The sequence below is a fragment of the Mustelus asterias genome, chromosome 11 (genome assembly GCF_964213995.1).
Source record: "Mustelus asterias chromosome 11, sMusAst1.hap1.1, whole genome shotgun sequence".
In the NCBI taxonomy this organism is placed as follows: domain Eukaryota; kingdom Metazoa; phylum Chordata; class Chondrichthyes; order Carcharhiniformes; family Triakidae; genus Mustelus; species Mustelus asterias.
Window position 1 is genome coordinate 26,608,620 of NC_135811.1, and position 25,135 is coordinate 26,633,754.

The 25,135-nt window shown below is 43.3% G+C and overlaps 1 protein-coding gene across 1 annotated transcript in view; it reads left to right on the forward strand.

The window, feature by feature from the left end:
* The first annotated feature begins 15,863 nt into the window (after positions 1-15,863).
* gucy2g (guanylate cyclase 2g) overlaps positions 15,864-25,135 on the forward strand; it is a 75,096-nt gene continuing 65,824 nt past the window's right edge. Inside the window, exons 1-3 of the mRNA XM_078224333.1 lie at positions 15,864-16,193; positions 17,908-18,256; positions 21,565-21,674. Of these exons, the coding sequence (XP_078080459.1) occupies positions 15,864-16,193; positions 17,908-18,256; positions 21,565-21,674 (789 nt within the window). The remainder of the gene's footprint in view (positions 16,194-17,907; positions 18,257-21,564; positions 21,675-25,135) is intronic.

The window sequence follows — 25,135 nt, forward strand, 5'->3', positions numbered from 1 at the left end:
ACTCTTATAAATAGACACCCAAGTACTTTTGAAATGAGATGAGAGTTTGTGTCTTTACCACTCTACCAGGCAGCGAATCTGCTACCCCAGGTGAAAAATGTTTCCTCATCTCCCCTCTCCTTTTACCAATGCTCCTTGGTTTTTGACCACTTGATTTTAGTGTGGAAAGTTTAATAATCAATAGGGTGATTCTTTGAAGGCATTAGCAATTTCAGTTTTGCCTTTAGATTGAATTGTAGCACAACAGACATTTGAATTATCAAGAAGTCAAAAGCAGATCCCCAGATGAAAATCAGTGCATGACCATTTCCAGACTTTGTTTAGAATAAAAACCTGGGCTGGGATTCTCCCAAAAAAATTCTAAGTGTCGAATTCACATGAAAATTGGAGTAAATCATGCTTGCTTTTTTCCAATTGGGGTTTTAAAAATGAATCCTCCACACTGTGCCACTGAGAAGTGCAGCAAGATTGCTTTCAAAGAACAAAGAACAAAGAACAGTACAGCACAGGAAACAGGCCCTTCGGCCCTCCAAGCCTGTGCCGCTCCTTGGTCCAACTCGACCAATCGTTTGTATCCCTCCATTCCCAGGCTGCTCATGTGACTGTCCAGGTAAGTCTTAAACGATGTCAGCGTGCCTGCCTCCACCACCCTACTTGGCAGCGCATTCCAGGCCCCCACCACCCTCTGTGTAAAAAACATCCCTCTAATATCTGAGTTATACTTCGCCCTTCTCACCTTGAGCCTGTGACCCCTCGTGAACGTCACTTCTGATCTGGGAAAAAGCTTCCCACCGTTCACCCTATCTATACCCTTCATAATCTTGTACACCTCTATTAGATCTCCCCTCATTCTCTGTCTTTCCAGGGAGAACAACCCCAGTTTACCCAATCTCTCCTCATAGCTAAGACCCTCCATACCATGCAACATCCTGGTAAACCTTCTCTGCACTCTCTCTAACGCCTCCACGTCCTTCTGGTAGTGCGGCGACCAGAACTGGACGCAGTACTCCAAATGTGGCCTAACCAGCGTTCTATACAGCTGCATCATCAGACTCCAGCTTTTATACTCTATACCCCGTCCTATAAAGGCAAGCATACCATATGCCTTCTTCACCACCTTCTCCACCTTCAAGGATTTGTGGACTTGCACACCTAGGTCCCTCTGTGTTTCTATACTCCTGATGACTCTGCCATTTATTGTATAACTCCTCCCTACATTATTTCTTCCAAAATGCATCACTTCGCATTTATCCGGATTAAACTCCATCTGCCACCTCTCCGCCCAATTTTCCAGCCTATCTATATCCTGCTGTATTGCCCGACAATGCTCTTCACTATCCGCAAGTCCAGCCATCTTCGTGTCATCCGCAAACTTGCTGATTACACCAGTTACACCTTCTTCCAAATCATTTATATATATCACAAATAGCAGAGGTCCCAGTACAGAGCCCTGCGGAACACCACTGGTCACAGACCTCCAGCCGGAAAAAGACCCTTCGACCACTACCCTCTGTCTTCTATGGCCAAGTCAGTTCTCCACCCATCTAGCCACTTCTCCTTGTATCCCATGAGCCTTAACCTTCTTAACCAACCTGCCATGTGGGACTTTGTCAAATGCCTTACTGAAATCCATATAGTCGACATCCACGGCCCTTCTTTCATCAACCGTTTTTGTCACTTCCTCAAAAAACTCCACCAAATTTGTAAGGCACGACCTCCCTCTTACAAAACCATGCTGTATGTCACTAATGAGATTGTTCCGTTCTAAATGCACATACATCCTGTCTCTAAGAATCCTCTCCAACAACTTCCCTACCACGGACGTCAAGCTCACCGACCTATAATTTCCTGGGTTATCCCTGCTACCCTTCTTAAACAACGGGACCACATTCGCTATCCTCCAATCCTCAGGGACTTCACCCGTGTCCAAAGAAGCGACAAAGATTTCCGTCAGAGGCCCAGCAATTTCATCTCTCGTCTCCCTGAGCAGTCGAGGATAGATGCCATCAGGCCCTGGGGCTTTGTCAGTTTTAATGTTCCCTAAAAAACCTAACACTTCCTCTCTTATAATGTAGATTTTCTCTCACGGGTCAACACCTCCCTCCGAGACACTCCCGGTTAACACGCCCCTCTCCTTCGTGAATACCGATGCAAAGTATTCATTTAGGATCTCCCGTATTCCCTTGGGTTCTAAGCATAATTCCCCTCCTTTGTCCCTGAGAGGTCCGATTTTCTCCCTGACAACTCTTTTGTTCCTAACGTATGAATAGAATGCCTTAGGATTCTCCTTAATCCTGCCTGCCAAGAACATCTCGTGTTCTCTTTTTGCCCTTCTAACTCCCCGTTTGAGTTCTTTCCTACTCTCTCTGTATTCCTCCAGAGCTCCATCTGTTTTCTGTTGCCTGGACTTAACGTACGCCTCCCTTTTCATTTTAATCAGATCCTCAATTTCCCTGGTTATCAGGGCCACTTTTAATTTTGGGAATTTAGAGGATAATTTCAACAGGCTAGTTCACATGTAAACCCCCGCCGCCACACACAAAAAAGAGTCATGATAACTTGCTTTTGTTTAGTGGGTATATTAAACAGTAAGTCTGAATCTCTTTACAACAGGCTGAAAATATCTATAAACTATCTAAGTGAAAGTCCAACCCTCCTCCCAGATATGGAATAAATAGTGACTTAGCTTTCATCTCAAAACTACAGGGTACTGCACAAAGGCTCATGTATGTCCAGTCACAGACCATGACCATATTCCTACGCCATCACACTCAATCACTGAGGGGACGGAAGCTCCATAAATAATAAATCTGTAATAACCTTTAACAGCTACCCAGAGAATACAAAAATGTTTCATTTATGTTTCCTGGTTACAAAATAGAAATAACTGGAAACTTAGAAATGATAATGGAGCAGTGAACCAGGCCTGACTACAATGCTGGACAAGAATATGCACCCTCCTACAAGGGTGCATATTCTACAAGAAATTCACCAACTATCAGCAGTCAGAGGGACATTGCCCAGGTCATGGGGAGGATTGCTTTATATACATAGTGCATTGATGTGGGTTTAGATGCATTGTTAGGTGGAATCAGAGCCATAGTATCACAGAATCAGGTTGTGGAGCTATTAGACCCACAACCACTTCCATCTTGAAGAACAAGGGCAACAGGTACATGGCAACATCACCACCTACAAGTTCCCTTCCAAGGCCACTTACCATCTTGACTTGGAAATATACTGACATTCCTTCGCAATCGCTGGGTCAGAATCCTGGAATTCTGTCTCCAACGGCATTGTGGGTCAACCTACAGCACGCGGACTGCAGTGATTCAAGGCGGCAACTCACCCCCACCTTCCAAGGGCAACTAGGGATGGGTAATAAGTGCTGGCCTAGCCAGAGACACCGCTGACCTACGATTAAATAAAAACAGCTGCAGATTGTCCGCATCTACATTCCCTGGCAATCAGTTAATATGGAATTTGTAGTCATGAATGGGAATAATTTCTCCTCCACCCTGTCCTCTGATGTGATGCTGTGGAGATGCCAGCGTTGGACTGGGGTAAAACTTTAACCTGGTGTTGTTAAAACTCTTACTGTGTCTCTGATGTGATGGCATTGGAATACTTTTAGTGGGATAGACCAAGTTGTATACCACCTGCAGATAGATATTGTGGGTTTGTTTTGTGTTTTCTATTTAATTAGGTGATCAAATACATTCAAATCAAATGTTCAAAGCTTTAGGATTTGGCTGGAGCTGAATAGATTCTTCTTCATTTTCATTCTGAATTTGACTTTATGTTTAACCATAATGTAACCCATTCCCACAGCTGCTGTGGTTTTGGAAGAAGAGGAGAAGAATAACAAATAGTAATTTGTTATGATTGTTAAATTACAAATTAGATTCAATCACAGGATCCATACAATGCAGAAAGAGGCCATTCAGCCCATCGGGCCTGCATCCTACCCAGGCCCTATCCCCTCAATCCCATGCATTTACCCTGCTAACCCCCCTGAAATGAAGGGCAATTTAGCATGCCCAATCCACCTAACCCTTTGGACAGTGGGAGGAAACCGGAGAACCCAGACAAAACCCATGCAGGCACAGGGAGAATATGCAAATTCCACACAGACAACATCGACCTGGCTCCCTGGCACTGTGAGGCAACGGTACTAACCACTATGCCACCCAAGTTGCTAAAAGCAAATCAGACTTGTAAATTTAAAGTAGTAAATCATTTTCATATTTCCTTGTAAGGTCTCTTTCACGGTTTGAGTTTGGTTGAAAAATTAGGAACATGGGAAATAGAAGCTGGAGTAGGCCATTCGGCCCCTCAAGCCTGCTTTGCCATCAACTAGGTCATGACTGATCTTCTACCTCAACACCATTATCCCGCACTGTCCCCATAGCCCTTAATATCTTTAACACCTAGAAATCTAACAATCTCTGTCTTGAAGCCTTCATGGTCCTCTGAGGTAGAGATTTCCAAAGATTCACACCCTCGAGTGAAGAAATTCCTCCTCATCTCAGTCCTAAATGGCCTGCCTCTTATTCTCAGATAGTGTCCCCTGGTCCTTGACCGCAGGTGCAGTCTCACCAGGGTTCGATACAATTGCAGCGATACTTCTTTATTTCTGCACTCAAATCCTCTTTAATTAAAGGTCAACATACCACTTGCCTTTATAATTGCTTGCAGAACCTGCATGATAGCTCTCAGTGACTCATGGACAAGGAAACTCAGGTTCCTTTGGATGTGAACACTTCCTGATCTTTCACTGTTTAAAACATTCTTTGCACTTCTGTTTTTCCTATCAAAATGGATAACTTCACATTTTTCCACATTCCATCTGCTTAACCTGACTAAATCCACTTGGTGTCTCTTAGCATTCTCCTTACAACTCACATTCCCACCTAGTTTTGCATTATCAGCAAACTTGGAATATATTACATTTGTTTCCAACATCCAAATCATTGATATAGATTGTGAATAGCTGTGGCCTAAGCACTGATCCTTGCATTACTCAAGTAACCAGAGCCTGCCAACTTGAACATAACTTGTTTATTCCTACTCTCAAAATCATTAAGATAGACAAATCTCCAGGGCCAGATGACATCTATCCAAGATTACTGAGGGCGACAAGCAAGAAAATTGTTGGGCCTCTAACAGAAATCTTTGTTTCCTCGTTAGCCACAGGTGAAGTCCCAGAGGATTGGAGGATAGCCAATATTGTCCCATTATTTAAGGAGGGTAGCAAGGATAACCCAGGTAATCATAGGTCAGTGAGCTTGACGTCAGTGATAGTGAAATTGTTGAACATTCTTAGGGATAGGATCGATACACATTTGGAACTAAATGGTCTTATTAGCGACAGACAGCATGGTTTTGTATGAGGGAGGTCATGTCTCACTAATTTGAATAAGTTTTTTGAGGAAGTGACAAAAATGATTGACGAGAAAATGGCTGTGGATGTTGTCTGCATGACTTTAGTAAAGCATTTGACAAGATCCCTCACAGTAGGTTGGTACAAAAAGTTAAATCACACGGGATCAAGGGTGAACTAGCTAGCTGGATTCAGAACTGGCTTGGCCATAGAACATAGGGGGTAGTGGTAGAAGGGTGTTTTTCCTGAATGGAGGTCTGTAACTAGTGATGTTCTGCAGGGATCAGTGCTGGGACCTCTGTTGTTTGTAATATATATATAAATGACTCGGAAGAAAATGTAACTGGTCTGATCAGAAAGTTTGCGGATGATACTAAGATTGCTGGAGTTGCAGATAATGATGAAGATTGTCAGACAGTACAGCAGGATATAGATAGGCTGGAAAATTGGGTGGAGAAATGGCAAATAGAATTTAATCCTTTTCAAATGCGAGGTGATGCATTTTGGTAGATCCAATGCAAGTGGGAGCTATAAAATAAATAGCAAAACCGTCAGGAGCATAGACAAACAGAGAGATCTAGGAGTACAGGTCCACAGATCCTTAAAAGTGGCAGCACAGGTGGAGGTGGTGGTGAAGAAAGCATATGGTATGCTTGCCTTCATCGGACAGGGCATCGAGTATAAACATTGGCAAATTATGTTACAGTTGTATAAAATGTCGGTTTGGCCACATTTGGAATACTGCGTCCAATTCTGGTCATCACACTACCAGAAAGACGTGGAGGCTTTGGAGAGAGTACAGAGAAGGTTTACCAGAATGTTGCCTGGCATGGAGGGTGTTAGCTATGAAGAGAGATTGAATAAACTGGAATTGTTCTTCCTGGAAAAATCAAAGGCTGAGGGCCGACCTGATGGAAGTTTATAAAATAATGAGGGGAATAGATGAGGTGAACAACTGGAAGCTTTTTCCCAAGGGCAGAAATGACAATCACAAGGGGCACAAGTTCAAGTTAAGGGTTCAGTTGAAATGTGCAGGGAAGTGTTTTTTTACACAGAGGGTGGTGGGGGCCTGGAATGCACTGCCAAGTGAGGTGGTTGAGGCAGATACGTTAGCAACATTTAAGACTTATCTGGATAGGCACATGAACAGGTGGGGTATAGAAGGATACAGGTGGTTGGCCCAGGTAGGACAAAGTAATCAGTGCAGACTTGGTGGGTCGAAGGGCCTGTTCATATGCTGTATTGTTCTTTGTTCTCTATTTTTTGTCCATTAGCCAATTCTCAATCAATGCCTGTATGTTACCCCCAATCCCATGTCTTCTAATTTTCCTTCCTGCCTTGGACCTTATTGAAAGTCACGTGAAAATCCAAATACACCGCATCCACCAGTCCCCCCTTATCTATTCTGCTAGTTACATTCTCAAAAGACTCCAACATATTTATTAAACATGATTTCCCTTTTATAAATCCGTGTTGACTCTGCCCAATCCTTCCATTATTCTCTGAAGTGTCCTGTTATCACATCCTTTATAATAGATTCTCGCATTTTCCTTACAACAAATGTCAAGCTAACAGGTCTGTCGTTCCCCCATTTTCTAAATAGTAGGGTTGCATTTGCCACTTTCCAATCTGCAAGAATTGCATTAACTAAATTAAGATTTACATTGAAGCATAATTCCTGTTCTTGTTTCTGATGAAACTGTACTTTGATTCTGAAAATACACGTTTTACAAAGGTCTGTTCTTTGTACTTTTGGGCTTGTAATGAGTGCAAATATTGAATGAAAGTCTACAGTTAATCAGTTACTACCCTTAAAATGCTTCTATTAACCTATGTAAAAGAAAGCTAGTCTCTAACTTTTATGATCTATAGCTATGATTAAGAACTTTGCCAGGAAAGATAAGATGAAGTACTGGACTTGTAAGTACAAAGTAAAAGATAACTTGTAATATGCGCATCCAATGGATCCAAAGTTCCAAAGGACAGATATAATAAAGGATTAACGTAGGTGGCTAGACCAAAAGGTGTATTTTACATTTTTTGGTTGTGTTCCCAATGTAAATTGTGAAATGACAATACTGTGATTGGATACTTGCATTAGATTTCATAGCACTTGTGTTGTGTTTCACTGCCAAAAGCACCGAACCTTATTAAGATTAAATATGGGTTGATGGTTCTCAGTGTGCCCTATTTTGCAATAAGACAGGAGGCATTGCTGCTGACCACTGCAAGTTTCAAATGTATAAATGAGATTTTAATTATGAACACATTGCTGGATGTAGTGACATTCTTCCACTGCTCGTTTATATAAACCAGCCATTCCTGTCATGCCCTGTAGAAATTGGCTTCTTAAAGATGTATATTACTTCTCAATCGTCTGAGAGTTAGATTCTTTTCTTTCATTATATTGCTTTATCTGCATTTCCTTTAGTGTATTCATTTTTGTTGTAAGTAAGCTCTTTCTGTCACAGGATGTTTATTTCCAACTCCTGTTCTACAACTTCCTTGCTTCAGCTGCTATGTGATTTGCGATAAGCAAAAGGAGTGGCAGAGAATACTTTTGAGACTTCTAATGGTACTTCCCCACTTGGAAAAAGAAACTCACTTCTTGAAGAAATAAGATAGAAAGCAGGCATGACTTCCTAACTGATCGTTATGGATGGCGTTGGGGGGGGGGGGGGGGGGGGTGGGGAGCAGAATGCAGGCGGGGGATGGTTAATTTAAATTGCCCTAATTTCTCCTCTCACCTCCCTTCCACAAACAGAAAGGTGTTTTGATGTTGATCTCCTTCTGAATAAGCGACGCTTTATTTCCCATCCCCTCAGTTTTAGTGTGATCCAATTTATATTAATAACCCCACAGAAAACTCAAGATAGGGTGAACTCTATGAGATTAATTTATTGCACATACGCAAACATGACAAGAGTTGCTATGTGGCTTCTTTTTTCACTCATATAAGAAAAGAGGGGAAGAGGAAGAAAGATTTACAGGGCAAAGGCCAGAGTAAGAATGATTGTTTCACATGAGTCCAGAGTCTAGAATCAAAGTCTAGTTGTGTATTCCATCACAGAGGTCAGCAGACTCAAAACTGATGCTGGGTAATTCACTTTCCCAGCAGAGTTGACTACCACAATGAGATAGGCACACAGAGATAAATTTGTCTTCTATGTGATGGTATAGAAGTTCAGGAGTTCCAGTGCAAACAGGGCTGCTGGGGTCAGGCATTCAACTTGGGGCGACACAGTGGCATAATGGTTAGCACTGCTGCCTCACAGCGCCAGGGACCTGAGTTCAATTCATGATTTGGGTCACTGTGTGGAGTCTGCACGTTCTCCCCGTGAGTGTGTGGGTTTCCTCCAGGTGCTCCAATTTTCTCCCATAGTCTGAAAGATGTTTTGGTCAGATGCATTGGCCATACTAAATTCTCCCTCAGTGCACCCGAACAGGCACCGGAGTGTGGCGACTAGAGGATTTTCACAGTAACTTCATTGCAATGTTAATGTAAGCCTACTTGTGGCTAATAAATAAATTTTTTGTACAGAGCCCTGAGCTTCATTTTACGTGCTGCTACTTGGTATTTGCAAGATGGCAGACTGGTTTGCAGTGCAGCAAGACATTATAACTGGTTCTCCTAGCTGGAGGGGTCATGTCACATGACTCCCACCTCTTCACTTTGGCTTGCAAAAAGGGTGCATATTCATTGTTCTGGATTCCTGAGATTGTTAATGTCCCAAGTGTTAAGAATTTGAAAGGAATTTTGCAGGGTCCTTTGTCCTAGCAACCTAATAGACACTGGTGGCCAGCCTCGCTTCTGAATTATCGATGGCCTTTGCACAATGTCCTTTGAATTTGGTCTCTGAAGCCTACAGGTGTTGTTAGTATCTCTTAAGATTTAATGAGGCGCAAATTTCTTCAATACTGCCAGATTGGCTCCTATTTGAAAGTCACCGCCAGGCAAAGCTTCAGGTTTTTTTTGCAAGGTTATTGTTATTTTTAAAATTACGGGAAATAATCATGATGATATACAGATATACATATTTTAGAAAAATATAGTGTGAGCCCCATTACATTATATACAGACATTCCAATCCTAGGATCAGTACTTACTTATCCAAACATTCCTTCCATATTATTTCAAATGTCTATCTTTGGCATCTCCATTTCACTATCTCATGGAGGCTGACCTGCAAAAATCCCACACATCAATTAGGTTTTTTTTAATATTCATTTATGAGATGTGGGGGTCGTTGGCTGAGCCAGCATTTATTGCTCATCCCTGAAGTCATTAAAGAGTCAACCATATTGTGGTGGCTCTGAAGTCACATCGAGGCCAGATCAGGTAAGGGCGGCAGATTCCTTTCCCTATAGGGACATTAGCGAACCAGATGGGCTTTTACGACAACCGACAATGGTTTCATGGTGATCATTAGACTTTTAATTCCAGATTTCTATTGAATTCAAATTTCACCGTCTGCCATGGTGGGATTTGAACCCGAGTCCCCAGAGTATTACCATGGGTCTCTGGATTACTAGTCCATTGACAATATCAGAACGCAACCGCCTCCCCTGTTGTATAATTTTCCCAGATCAAAGAAAGGTTGGAAATCAGCTGGTAAACAGATGAAGGTCTTAAAGTATCTCTATACTTTTCAGATCAAAGGACACATTTGGGAATTGAAGTTAGTTGTTGAAATCTCTATCTGGGACATCCCAGGTGTGCCATGTTGCCATGTGTATAGGTTTACATGGAGGTACATTTTTGGGGTTTATTTGTGTGACTTTTCACAGAAAACAGGCACCTTACGTCTTGAGCTGGAATAGCTGGAAGTCAGAGAGAGAAAGCTGTCTAAAGTTGCAGTTGGCACCTGGTAGCAGCTTTGAGAAGCAGAGAGAGAAAAGTCTCCCAGGAATTGTAGACTTCTAAGCAAGAAGGCAATGAAGCTCAGCTGGCAGTCCACAATTATGAAGTGCTTAAGGAGAATTGAAGGGTCACCTGGCTGGATGCTAGTGCAAGGACCCCAATAAATCTCATATCCTTCAGAGAATAGCAGGAACATTGGGGAAAATCAAAGTGAATTGCTGAAAACTGGCACACCTTGGCCTAGTTCCTTAGAGAAGTGAAGGGACACTCAAGATCCTGTAAAATATTGAGAAATTCTTAGGTGGAGATAAAATGAGACTGGGGAGTGTCCAGTTGAGACTTTTAGGCTTAGTGAATAAGGGGGTGATCTTACCAAAAAAATCCGAACTGCCAAACGAGCATGAAAACAGGACAATTTCTAATTCCTCTTTTCGACGAGGCCACAAATGAAATCTTATGGCACTTAGTGCATCAATGTTTTGCACTATCTGATGCCTCCCAAAGAGGGTGGTGAGTGGGACCTAAGTTCATCAGAAAGCTGGCTGCACACATCAGAGGGCGCAATCACACATGCTCAGATCTCTCTGTTCTGCGCAACTTGTACAGCCATCCCTCCCCCTTCTGGATATCACTCACCTCCACCCCCCAACGATTGCTGGCCTCCCTGGCTGATCAACCCGCCCACCCTCAATATCGCCCTTACCCATGCCCAGCCAATCACACCCCCCCACCTAGTCAATCACACCCCCAAAGCCCCGTCAATTACCGCCCACCTGGCTGATTGCACCATTCCCCGGCCCGACACAACCGATCACCCCCTCCCAGCCTGGTTGTATGCTGCCCTGGCCAATGTCCAGTTGCAGAGTGCATAACTGCCCTCTGCCCACCTCCCCTTAAGCCCCACCCCACCATGGCACCACCTTCGTCCCTTACCCGCCTCAGGCCCCACCCCTTGGCACTGCCTGGTACCTGGTGGGCAGTGCCAGGGTGCTAGGATGGCACTGCCCAAGGGACACTGCTCCCTGTCCCTAACCTCCCAGGGGGTTTCAATGGCTTCCAGTCCTACCGGTGAGGCCATCATGTGAAGTCCCCATTAATGAAAACCATACGTGATCCTCGCCAGTAAGGACGATAGCTTCCCAGGCTCACTAATAATATTTAAATCAACATTTCAATTGATTTAAATATTGAAATCAGCCTTGCGCCAGAAGTATAGGCCCAGTAAGATCGCAAGAGGTGAGAAAATGGGCACGAACCTGATTTTCTGCCTCACACGCAACCTTACAGGTTCCCCTCACCCATCGACCGGCGAGATGAGCTGGTAAGATCACCCCCTAAGTGTTTGCAAATTATATTTAAAATCTTTCTGTCAGAGAGTTGGTGCGCACTCAATGGGATATATAGCCTCCTTCTGCACTGTAGGGATTCTGTGACAGTGATATGCAGTCAGGAGACAGTCCCCTGAAAGTCTTCAACATCGACTCCAGACCTCAAAGTCTCACGGCATCAGGTCAGACATGGGCAAGAAAACATACTGCTGAATACCACATACCATCCCTTTTCAGCTGATGAATCAGTACTTCCTCAGGTTGAACACCACTTGGAGGAAGAACTGAGGGTGGCAAGGGTGTAGAACATACACTAGATGAGGAACTTCAATGTCTATCACCTAGAGTGGCTTGGTAGCACCAGTACAAACAAAGCTGGGCAAGTCCTAAAGGACATAGCTGCTAGACTGGCTCTGCAGCAATTGGTGAGAGAACCAACAAGAGGGAAAAAGACAGTTGACCTCATCCTCACCAATCTATCTGTTGCAGGTGCATCTGTCCATGACAGTACTAGTAGGAGCAACAACCACACTTGAGATGAAATCCCATCTTCCCCTCCATCATGTTGTGTGGCACAATCACAGCGCTAGGTTGGATAGATTGAACAGATTGAGCAACTTAAAACTGGGCATCCGTGAGGTGCTGTGGGCCATCAGCAGAATTATACTCAACCACAATCTGTAACCTCATGACCCAGTACATCCCTCACCCTACCATTACCACTAAGCCAGGGGATCAACCCTGGTTCAATGAAGAATACAGGAGGGCATGCCAGGAGCAGCACCAGGCATACCTAAAAATTGTATTTATTTATTTAACTAGTTAAGTCAATTGAGAGCCAAGCGGATAATGCTGTAGCAACAGAAATTACACGACATTCAATTCATTTAAACACTAAAAACAACTAAATAAATTAGCAGTGAGAGAGAATTGACAGTTTAGCAAATATCAGTCAACAGAGCCTTAAGTATTTGGTGAAGGGCATTCATGTTAATAAAATTAGTGAGCTTAAGCTTTAGTCGTACCTTATTCCAGTCACTGACAGCCACAAACTGAAATGAATTATGACCAGAAACTGTGCTCACTCCTGGAGTGAGCAATTTGATCAAGTCACATATCCGCAGACTGTAAGAAAACACAGGAAAATATAAATAGACAGATTTTTTCCTGAGCAAGGTGCAATGAATTAACAGAAGCCAGTGCAGTTGGCGCCAATGTATGATGGGCCAATTAATCAGGGGGTACAGGCCATAGTGACGGCTGTGAGGTGTTAGCCAGGCGAAGCTACAACATGGAACTGCTTGCATGCCAAACAGCATAAGTGATAGGAGGAGCTAAGCAATTCCACAACCAACGGATCAGATCTAAGCTTTGCAGACCTGCCACAACCAGTCATGAATGGTGGTGGACAATTAGACAGCTGGCTGGAGGATGAAGCTCCACAAATATCCCTATCCCCAATGATGAGGAAGCCCAGCACATCAGTGTAAAAAAATAAGGCCGAATCATTTGCTGTAGTCTTCAGCCAGAAGTGCCAAGTGGATGATCCATCTCGGCCTCCTCCAGAGGTCCCCAGCATCACAGGTGTCAGTCTTCAGCCAATTTGATTCACTCCACATGATATCAAGAGATGACTGAAGGCACTGGACACTGAAAATGCAATGGGTCCTGACAATATTCCGGCAAGAGTACAGGAGATTTGTGCACCAGAACATCTGTACCCCTAGCCAAGCCTGTTCCAATAGTTACAACACTGACATCTTCCCAGCAATGTGGAAAATTGCCCACAAAAAGCAGGACAAATCCGATCCAACCAATTACTGCCCCTTCAGTCTAGCTTTGATCCGTAAAGTGATGGATCATCAACAATGCTATCTAGCGGCACCTGCTTAGTAATAACCTGCCCGCTCACGTCCAGTTGGGTTCTGCCAAGATCACTCAACTCTTGACCTCGTTGTAGCCTTGCTTCAAGCATAGTAAAAAAAGAGCTGAACATCAGAGGTGAGCTGAGAGTGACTCCCCTTGACATCAAGGGCAGCGTTTGAGCAAGTGTGGCATCAAGAGCCCTAGCAAAACTGAAGTCAATGGGAATCAGAGGGAAACCCTCTACCCTCTCACTGCTGGGAGAGGTAGTGGAAGCAGATACGATAGTGACTTTTAAGGGGCGTCTTGACAAATGTATGAATAGGATGGGAATGGAGGGATATGGTCCCCGGAAGGGTAGGGGTTTTTAGTTCAGTCAGGCAGCATGGTCAGTGCAGACTTGGAGGGCCGAAGGGCCTGTTCCTGTGCTGTAATTTTCTTTGTTCTTTGGTTGGAGTCATACTTAGCACGAAGGAAAAGGGTTGTAGTATTTGGAGGGCAATCATCTCAGTTCCAGGACATCACTGCAGGAGTTCCTCAGGGGAGTGGCCTAGGCACAACCACCTTCAGCTACCTTCCTTCCATCATAAGGTCAGATGTGGGGATGTTCACTGATGATTGCATAATGTTCAGCTCCATTTGCAACTCCTCAGATACTGAAACAGTCCTTGTCCAAATGCAACAAAAATTGAACAATATCCAGGCTTAGGCTGACAAGTGGCAAGTAACATTCACACCACACAACTGTCAGGTAATGACCATCTCCAACAAGAGAGAATCCTTGACATTCAGTGACATTATCATTGCTGAATCCCCCACTATCAATGTGCTGGGGGTTTACCATTGACCAAAAACTAAACTGAACTAGCAACTCACCTGCTGACTGCCCAAAGCCTGTCCAGCATCTACAAGGCATAAGTCAGGAGTGTAATGGAATACTCTCAACTTGCCTGGATGAGTGCAGCTCCAACAACATTTCAAGAAGTTTAACACCATCCAAGACAAAACAGCCCGCTTGATTGGCACCCCATCCACAAACATTCACTCCCTCCACCACCAACGCACAGTGACAGCAATGTGTATCATCTACAAGATGCACTGCAGGAAATCAGCAATGCTCCTCAGACAGCAACATCCAAACCCACAACCTCTACCAGAAGGACAAGGGCAGCAGATACATGAGAACACCACCACCTGGGTGTTTCCTTCCAAGCCACTCACCATGCTGACTTGGAAATATACTATCGTTCCTTCACTGTCACTGGGTCAAAATCCTGGAATTCCCTCCCTAACAGCACCGTGAGTGTACCTACACCACACAGACTGCAGCAGTTCAAGAAGGCAGCTTATCTCTATTTAGGACGGAGATGAGGAGACATTTCTTCACCCAAAGAGTGGTGAGCCTGTGGAATTCATTTCCATAGGAAGTAGTTGATACCAAAACATTGAATGTATTCAAGAGACGGCTGGATATAGCACTTGGGGGCGAAGAGGATCAAAGGTTATGGGGAGAAAGCAGTATTAGGCTATTGAGTTGGATGATCAGCCATGATCGTGATGAATGGCGGAGCAGGATCGAAGGGCCAAATAGCCTCCTCCTGCTCCTATCTTCTATGTTGCTATGTTTCTCAAGGGCTATTAGGGATGGGCAAAAATGCTGGCCTGGCTGGTGATGCCTACATCCTTTGACTGAATTTTTAAAAAAATGTTGATACAGAAGTCTCTATAATTGGTTAAGTCTCATCACATTAAAATTAATGTATTTGTCACAAGTAGGCTTATATTAACACTACAATGGAGTTGCTGTGAAAATCCCCTAGTCGCCACACTCCGGTGCCTGTTGAGTACACTAAGGGAGAATTTAGCATGGCCAATTCACCTAATGTGTACATCTTTGGACTGTGGGAGGAAACCGGAGCACCTGGAGGAAACCTACACAGACACAGGGAGAATGTGCAAATTCCACGCAGACTGTGACCCGAGCCGGGAATTGAACCGGGGTCCCTGGCGCTGTGAGGCAGCAGTGCCAACCACTGTGCCACCGTGCTGCCCCACATCGAGTCAAACTTAAGAGTTACAATGATAGGAACAGTTAGAATTCCAGGAAATATGAGCATGAATAGCAGCTTGTGGTACCCAGGTGCAGCTTCTGGGAACTTGTTTGATTTAACCTAAACCTTTCACTTAAATCATATTCATTACACGAGAGCCAGGAAATCAAAGAGTTCTGCTAATTAATGAAAGAACCAAGGCACTTGAGGATTAACACAATCACCTTGTGCATGAGGTATATAAGTAAGACACAGGTCTCTGGTATTATTACTGCACGGGCACTGACCACGAGGGCTAAACCCTGAACAATTGGAAGATAACAAGAAAGCAATCCAAATTTCATCTTGATGTGTATTGTTGCTGCGAGCGAAGTGTTATGGCTGCCATACCGACTCTTTTACTTGCTTTTTCCTTTTTCCATTTGTTGCCTCCTGGCAATTGTGCTGGAGTTTCTAAACTTTTCTTGGGACTTCAAGTTCCCCGAAACATCTCATTCCCCTTCAGTGCACTGCGACTGGGATCTGCCATGCAGGTCGCCATTGAGAAAATAAACTCTGACCCTTTCTTCATGCTAAACCGCACACTGGATTTTGTGTATGCCGACAGTGATTGTGACCCCAAGGTATCCATAAATGCATTCATCAACCAGGTGCAGCAAAACAATATTTCAGTGCTCTTTGGGCCAGCCTGTTCTGAGGCAGCAGAGGTAAGCTCTACATCAAGAGGATCCCACCTGTTGTTGCGGGCAGCACTGTGGCACAGTGGTTAGCACTGCTGCTTCACAACGCCAGGGACCCGGGTTCAATTCTGGCCTCGGGTGACTGTCTGTGTGGAGTTTGGAAATTGTCTGCGTGGGTTTCCTCCGGGTGTTCCAGTTCCCTCCCACACTCCAAAGGTGTGCTGGTTAGGTGGATTGGCAATGGTAAATATGTGGGGTTACGGGGATAGGGTGGGGGAGAGGGCCTGGGTAAGATACTCTACCAGAGAGTCGGTGCAGACGCGATGGACCGAATGGCCACTTCTATGCTGTAGGGATCCTATGATTCTATGTTGTACATCATCGTGTGCAGAATGCACATCATTGAAATTATTATTTCAGAAGGAAAAAACCAAGAGAAACAATGCAACAAGTTGGATTTAAGGGAAAAATTAATTTAAAAAAGTAATTTTTAACATTTAGATCAAATTATATTAAAAACATTGAAGAGGTTAATGTGCATCTAATTAAAAGATTCCGAGAAGGTCAGTTGTCAATTTTCCCAAATTCTGTACATCTCTGGCTGTTCTGAGTTGGCTCATGTTGCTTTAATTTGAAATATCCTTTTTGTCTTGTGGATGAATCTGAATCCCGAAGGAGCAACTATTAATATGCTGTGATTAATTGTTTGAAAGTATAAAAGATGAATCATAGAATCCCTACAGTGCAGAAAGAGGTCATTCGGCCCATGGAACCTGCACCAACAACAATCCCTCCCAAGCTCTATCCCCGTAACCCTGCTAATCCCCCTAACACTGAGGAGCAATTTTGCATGGCCAATCAACCTAACCTGCACATCTTTGGACTGAGGGAGGAAACCCACCCAGACATAGGGAGAATGTGCAAACTCCACATAGACAGTCACTCAAGACTGGAATTGAACCCTGGTCCCTGACACTGTGAGGCTGCAATGCTAACCACTGTGCTACCGTGCCACCCACATGGGCGGCCAAATGTAAAAAAAACATTTAAAGATAAAGTTTCCTGAAACAGAAAGGGCAGCGGACAGGTGAACAATGAATGAAAGGAAATCATGAAGCCTTAGAAAACAATATCATTTTAGAAGATAGCAAAAAGGTTGGAAAATGAGATGAAACTCGAGTTGACAAGGAGTGAAGCAAATAGAAATCAAAGAGCAAAGGGTGAAAGAAAGACACTGAATGAATAGAGGAAGGAGTCAAATACAATTGAAAAGCGAAAACAAAGAAAAATGTTATAAAATTCAACATGTGGTTCCAGGAACATAGGAGCAGGAGTAGACCATTTGGGTCCTTGAGCCTGTACCACCATTTAACTAGATCACGGCTGATCTTCAACATATCATATTCCTTCACTAATCCAGTATCCGTTGATGTCATTGGTAACTAGAAATCTATTGATCTCGGATTTGAACATACTCAATGACTGAGCCTCCACAACCCCCTGGGGAAGTGAATTCTAAAGATCCACCACCCTCTGCCTGAAGAAATTACTCCCCATCTCAGTCCTAAATGGCCTCCCCATTATTCTGAGACTGTGTGTCCTGGTTTTAGACCTCACACAACCAAAGCAAACATCCTTCGCGGCTCGACCTATTGAGCCCTGTAAGAATTTTGCACACTTGTGTTCTTTTATTAAAGACATATCTAGCATACACTGACTGTTCTTGGCTTATGCTGTTCAGATTACAGGTCTGCTCGCCTCCCAATGGAACATCCCCATCTTTGGATTTGCAAGCCAGGCACTGACATTAGATGATGTCTTTGTGTATGACACTTACATGAAACTGCTGTCTCCACCCCAGAGGATGGCTGATGTCCTTACCAAAACATTACAGTTCTTTGGCTGGAAGTACATTGCCCTTATTGGGGGCACTGCCAACAATTCTATGTGGGACAACATTGACGAGCTCTGGGAAATTTTGGTAAAAATGTTGGAACCAAATGTCATCATTACAGCTCAGGTCAAATATGACACAGGCAACCCAGCCCTTCATCAGGAAAATCTCAAGAAAATTGCCACAGTAGCGAGAGGTAAGTGTCACCATATGATTGTGCAAGCAGATTATTGGGGGGGAATGTTCCCAAGGCTAGGGAAGGTTTGGGTGAGCACAGGGTGTTAAACCCCCTAAAAGCAACATTGGGTCAGGATCCAAGATTCATCCTGCTCTTTTCCGGGTTTCCCCAGGATGGGATTGAAGTCTATTTGTATTGCGAAACAGTACAGAATACAAATACAGAAGTACATTACAAGTTATAAAGATTGCACTTAACAATCAACAAATAACCATGTTAATTACATTTAACTACAATGGTACAAACAAAGCACCATGTGTTGCGAGTTGTCAGACAACTCGCAACAGCATATAAACCAGCAAACTTCTATACAAACATAACCGATGGCTAATGCCATCCATTAACCAATAACATACAAGTACTACCCTTCATTAAGGGTTCATTGTATGTTATGTTTTCCCAGGGCATTGCCCTCTAAATACACCCCATAAATTATAACCATCAAATAATATTATAGGCTGGGATTGGAGATGAGCATGGATCCTCAGCTAAGTGATTAAGGTACTGCGAAGAGCAGTTAGGAATTGTTTTACCCTCAGTTCTGGATTTCTCAGTGAGGTGCGGCTGGCTTCCCGACCTTTTAGCAACTTAACTATGGTCACCAAGGCGAGTGCACAGCGGGAAGAGCTTCTTCACCGAAACCGACAGGTTGGGAAGGCTTTTCTTCCGCAAACCTAAAGAGTTCCAACCATGGCCAGGTAGAAGATTGATTTTCCCAGCGCTTCTCTTCAGAGGACATTTTCAGTATTTGACAGGTGAATGGCAACTTCGTGGAGGCCACTTCGATTATCTTGCATTTCATTCACCTGCAGCCCTGTGGAATCTCAGACATTAAAAGGGTCTGGGCTACTTTATTTGGAACGTTCATTTTCCCTCTTTGTAAGGGCGAGCTCCTAAGTTACCACATTCCACAAGCAACTACCTGTACTGTTATCCACGGTAACACTGATTCCCAAATTAACTTAATCATAGCAGAAGCTGAATGCATATATTTAAAGATCAGTGCCTTTCTCCGCTGAACCTACAATCTTTCTGTCCTAATACCTCTGATATCATCAAGGGACATTCTTTAATGAATAATACGTTTTTAACAAATCAATACAAATACATAGAGAATATTGAACAAATGTTCAAAATGACCATGTTTGTAATTCTTTTGTTTCAAAATGAGAGACTGTCTTCTGAATATTTCATTCTGATTTTCCCTCTTATAAATTGATCGAGCTAATTATCCCTAGTTTTTCGTATATTCTGCTGGCATTTTAGTCTTGTTTTATTATTGAGAGCGAGGGAAAGAACTTCTACAGTCCATTGTGAATGGCAACACAAAAGTTTTGAAGAGCGGAATTGAACATGAATGCATATGGATGTAGGAATCAGAGTAGACCATCCAGTCAGTGTTCGGCAATTCTATTAGCTTATGGCTGATTTGAGTCCGCACTCTACATTGCCACCTTTTCCTCATATCTCCCAGTGTCCTTTATCCAACAGAACCCTTCCGATCTCAGTCTTGAACATTTCACTTGACTTTGTATCAACATTTCTTTTGGAAGGGAAGAGTCCTAGGTTTCCATAGAATATTTTACATCCACTCAAACAGATAGAGAGGACTTTGATTTAACCTCTCATCCAAAAGTTAGCACCCTGACTGTACAATGCTCCTTCAGTGCGGCACTGCAGTGTCAGGCTTCATTTGACTCAAGCCCTGGAGCAGGATTTGAACCCAAAATCATTTGATACCCAGTCAAGCACGCAACTGAGTCACGGCTAACATTTACTATCACGGTATGATATTGATGATCAAGCCATTTGCACTTAAAATGCTTTTCTCCAGCCGAATAGTGTACAGAATAATGTAACAGGACAATGCTAAATGTTGATTACTAATATTACACAGAGTAATCTCTTGCTTTAAATAACTTGTATTATTCAATTAAAGCAGTTGTTGTTTGATACAAGGTGTTCTGGTTTATGTTGGTCCAAGCAATTCAGGAAAGCAAGATAGGACCAGGCCATTTTAAATGCTATCAAATTACAGTGAAATGGTGAGGACTCCAGGGTCAATGTTGAGGACTCTTAAGGCTACTAAGGAGCAACTATTCCCCTTAGTTGAAGGGTCTGTCACAAGGAGATATAGGTTCAAGGTGAGGGGCAGGAGGTTTAGGGGGGATTTGAGGAAAAGCTTTTTAACCCAGAGGGTGGTGACAGTCTGGAATGCGCTGCCTGGGAGGGTGGTGGAGGCGGGTTGCCTCACATCCTTTAAAAAGTATCTGGATGAGCACTTGGCACATCATAACATTCAGGGCTATGGGCCAAGTGCTGGCAGATGGGATTAGGTGGGAGTTCAGGTGTTTCTAATGTGTCGGTGCAGACGCCAAGGGCTGTATGATCTACTTCCTCCTGACTGTGTACCACTGTGTCATCATCTCTGGTGGGTCTGTCCTGCTGGTCGGACAGTAAATACCTAGGGATGGTGATGGTGGTTTCTAGGACATTTACTGTACGGTATAATTCTGTGAATATTAGTCAAGGCTGTTGCTAGACTAATCTGTGAGAAAGCTTTCACAATTTTGGCACAAGCCCCTCGAGGTTAGCACAAGGGACCTCATCGGGTCAACAGAGCTGGGTGTTCCATTGTCGTTTCCGGTGCCGAAGTTGATGTTAGGTGGTCCATCCAGTTTTATTCCTTTTCAACTTTCCTGTAGTGGTTTGGTACAGCTGAGTGGTTTGCCAGGCCATTTCAGAGGGTCAATCCTATAGCTGGGGGTCTGTGATAACAGGTAAGCCAGGCCAAGTAGAAATGGCGATTTCCTTTCCTAAATGTCATTGATGAACCAGATAGGTTTTCACAAGTAATGATAGTTTCATGGTCACCATTACTGAGATTAAAGTTCAATTCCAATTTTATTAATTGTTTGAATTTATGAACTAATTGAATTTAAATTCCACCAGCTGCCATGGTGGGTTTTGAACCTGTATCCCCAGATCATTGGCCTCTAGTTAACTACTCCTGTGAACTAACTTTATGAATAATTTCCCCCTTTTTTTTCACCTTTACATTCTTGCTAATACAACAACACCACGCAATAATGCAATTACTATGTCACATTAGGAGTTTTCTAAAAAGAATTGTCCAGAGATTTTTACAACCACCTTGAATGTGTAAACATAAAGGCAAACTCCTTACAGTAAAATTGGTGTAATCATATGGTATCTCCTTCCTTATATTTTCAATCAGTAACACTGCTGCATGTTTATTTTTCCAGTTGTTATTTTAATTTGTACTCCTAAGGTGGCAAGATCTATAATGTTGGAAGCTCAGCAGCTTGGAATGACAAGTGGGAAATATGTGTTTGTTATACTACAGTTGTTTGAGGTCACTGGCAACATGGTGAGTATGTTTTTAGAAGAAGCTTTTTTACAATTAATATGTTGGCAAGAAAGTGAATATTTGTTTGGCAAGAACCATTACTTGCAGTGTGAAGTTGACCAACAAGTCCCAGCATATTGTAGTTATGAAAACGCATAAACAAGTAATTCTAGAATTCACACCCAATGAGTTGATAGTGTATGTATAGAATCCCTACAGTGCAGAAGTAGGCCATTCGGCCCATCAAACTAACACCATCAACAATCCAACCCAAGCCCTATGCCTATGTATTTACCCTGCTGGTCCCCCTGATGCTAAGGGGCAATTTAGCATGGCCAATCAACCTAACCCACTCACCTTTGGAGTGTGGAAGGAAACCAGATCACTTGGAGGAAACCCACGCAGACACGGGGAGAATATGCAAACTCCACACAGACCCACACTTGGAATTGAACCCTGGTCCCGGCACTGTGATGCAGCAGTGCTAATCCCTATGCCACCGTGCCACCCACTGTTGACAATAGTTCTGATTTTCAGTAATCTTAACAAGTAAGCTGCATCCAATAACGCATACAAGGTAACATTTTGCAGTTCAAGTGGAGAGAGAAAAAGAGTTAATGTTTCGAGTATGTAAGACTCTTCTTCAGAGCTGAAGAGAGGTACAAATGGAATGAGGTTTTATACTGTTGAGAAGAGGGGGTGGAGCAGGTAGAATAAAATAGAAGGTCAGGGATAGTTGAGAGCTCAGGTGAGGTTTGACATAGATGCCATGGACACAGGACAAAGGGAATGGCAATGATAGTGTTAATGATAAAGCTAGTGCCAATAGTGGCATAAAGGTCAGATAGTAGAATGCGTTTATACCAGAACAGACTGGCCTGCTGAGGAGAGGGTGTTGGGAAAAAATAATGATCAAAATGGAAGATAGAGTTCATGGTCAGAAGCTGCTGAACTCAATGTTAAGTACAGAAAGCCGTAACGTGCCCAAATTAGCAGTTGAGGTTCTCTTCCTCCAGTTTGCGTTGGGCTTCACTGGAACGTTGCAGCAGGCCAAGGATGTAAATGTGAGCAAGAGAGCAAGATGATGAATTGAAATGACAAGCAACTGGAAGGTTGGGGTCATGCTTGTGGACTGAGTGAAGGTGCTCTGCAAAGCAGCCATCCAGTCTGCATTTAGTCCTCACTCCCATTCCACCCCCCCCCCCTCCTCCAACGTGTCAGCATTCCATAGGGACCATTCCCTCCATGACACCCTAGTCCACCCCTTTATCACTTCAACAACTAATCCCCCTTCCCACGGCACCTCCCCACGCAATCACAGGAGGTGTTGCACCTTCCCCTTTACCTCCTCACTCCTTACCACCGAAGGCCCCAAACCCTCTTTCCAGGTGGAGCAGCTTGAACCTCCTTCAAGTTAGTCTACTATATTCACTGCTCACACTGTAGTCTCAGCTACTTCGGGGAGACTAAATACAATCTGAGTGATCACTTTGGGGAACACCTTCACTCAGTTTGTAAGCATGACCCTGATCTCCCTGTCGCTTGCCATTTCAACTCGCCATCTTGCTTTCATGCTGTCATTTCCATTCTTGACCTGCCACAATGTTCCAGTGACGCCCAATGCAGACTGGAGGAACAGCAGCTAATCTTCTGGTTAGGCACAAAATTGAGTTCAACAACTTCTGACCATGAACTCTGTTTTCCATTTTAATCATTTATTTCTCTCCAAAAACATCCTCCCCTATAGGGTCAGTCTGTAACTTCTTTTTAGGTTTTGTTTTCAGAGAGCGCTGACCCTTGTTCTGCTATTAACACATTGGCTACCTGATTTTTTATGCCACTATTAGCACCTGCCTTAGTCTTTAACACTGTTACTACCACTCCCTTTGTCATGTGTCCCTGACATCTTTGTCAAATCTTTCCTGAGCTCCCACCTATTCCTGACTGCTATTCTGCTCCACCCCCTCTTTAACAGTGTAAAATCCATCACATTTCGACCTCTCTTTAACTCTGAAGCAGAGTCATGCAGACTCGAAACGTTAAATCTGTTCCTCTCTCCGCTGATGCTGAGTTTGTCCAGCATTTTCTGTTTTTGTTTCAAATTTCCTGCCTCTGCAGTAGTTTGCTTTTACCCTGCAGTTCATGTCTATTTCATAATGTGATTGAAGACAGGTAAATACGTAATTAGTTTTCCATGCTTGAATCAAATCTATCAATATTGAAGTAATAGTCAATTGAATTAAACTCATTGCAAAACATTGAAACACTGAATTATATAGGATAATGCAAGTCCCTTCCTTGAAGGAATTCTTTTCATTGCCTGGATTTTGCTGACATGTAAATAGCTATTCCATTATTAGAAATGAAACCTGAGAGAGGTGTATGATATGCATCTCGTCCAATATTGACTATTTTACATTATCACCCAGCATTGAACTTATTCCCCAAGGACTGCATAACATATCTGTACAGCCACATAGCTGCTCCTTAGTTAGTAAAACAATTCTGAGGCCCTTTTCACAGAGATTTCTTTCTAATAGTGCAATCAAGAAATGTATTCTTGGCATAGAAAGCCATAACAAGGCTGAAAAATGTGTGCCTAGAAATAGTGATATTAGTGTACGGGTCTTAACACTGTTGTTTTATTTAAGTTATCAATTGTTAAATTTGATTTCCTGTTTAAAAATCTGCAACAAGTATCCTTAGTGTTTAAACGTTCTTTCTGGGATTGCCTCTCTCCTGTGATGTATTATGTTTGGAATGGATTTTGCTCCCAGGTTCTCAAAAAATAATGCAGTTTTTATTTTAGCAAGGTAAATCCAGCTGTAGGTGTTATGTTTGAGAATCCATTGTTCCTGACAGGGTGGTTGCGTTACTGCCTGTCGATAGTTTAAATCCCTGAGTGACCTGATGACACTTGAGGTTGATCACTGCTTCACACATAACAAATGCTGACCAGTAATGAAAGCTACAGTTTTCTTCTCTCTCAGCAACAATCTTGGGGATTTAGAGAATGCGATGGGTACTTTTTGCTTGTGTTTGCCCCACCAAAGCAAAGGTTAGAAGTGGTCACGGTGGCAAAGTGGTTAGCACTGCTGCCTCACAGCGCCAGGGACCCAGGTTCAATTCTGGCCTCGGGTCATTGTCTGTGTGGAATTTGTACATTCTCCCTGTGTCTGCGTGGGTTTCCTCCGGGTGCTCCAGTTTCCTCCCACAGTCCAAAACTGTATGGATTAGGTGGATTGGCCATGCTAAATTGAACCTAGTGCCATTTGGATTAGCAGGGTAAATGTGTGGGGTTACGAGAATAGGGCCTGGGTGAGATTGTGGTCGGCACAGACTCAATGGGACAATGACCTCCTTCTGTACCAGAGGGATTCTATGAATTCTATGGGATGTTTTCCATCACTCCCAGTTACATTGTGTTAGTTCTCGATGCTCAGGCTGAGGTACCAACCTCAGACCAC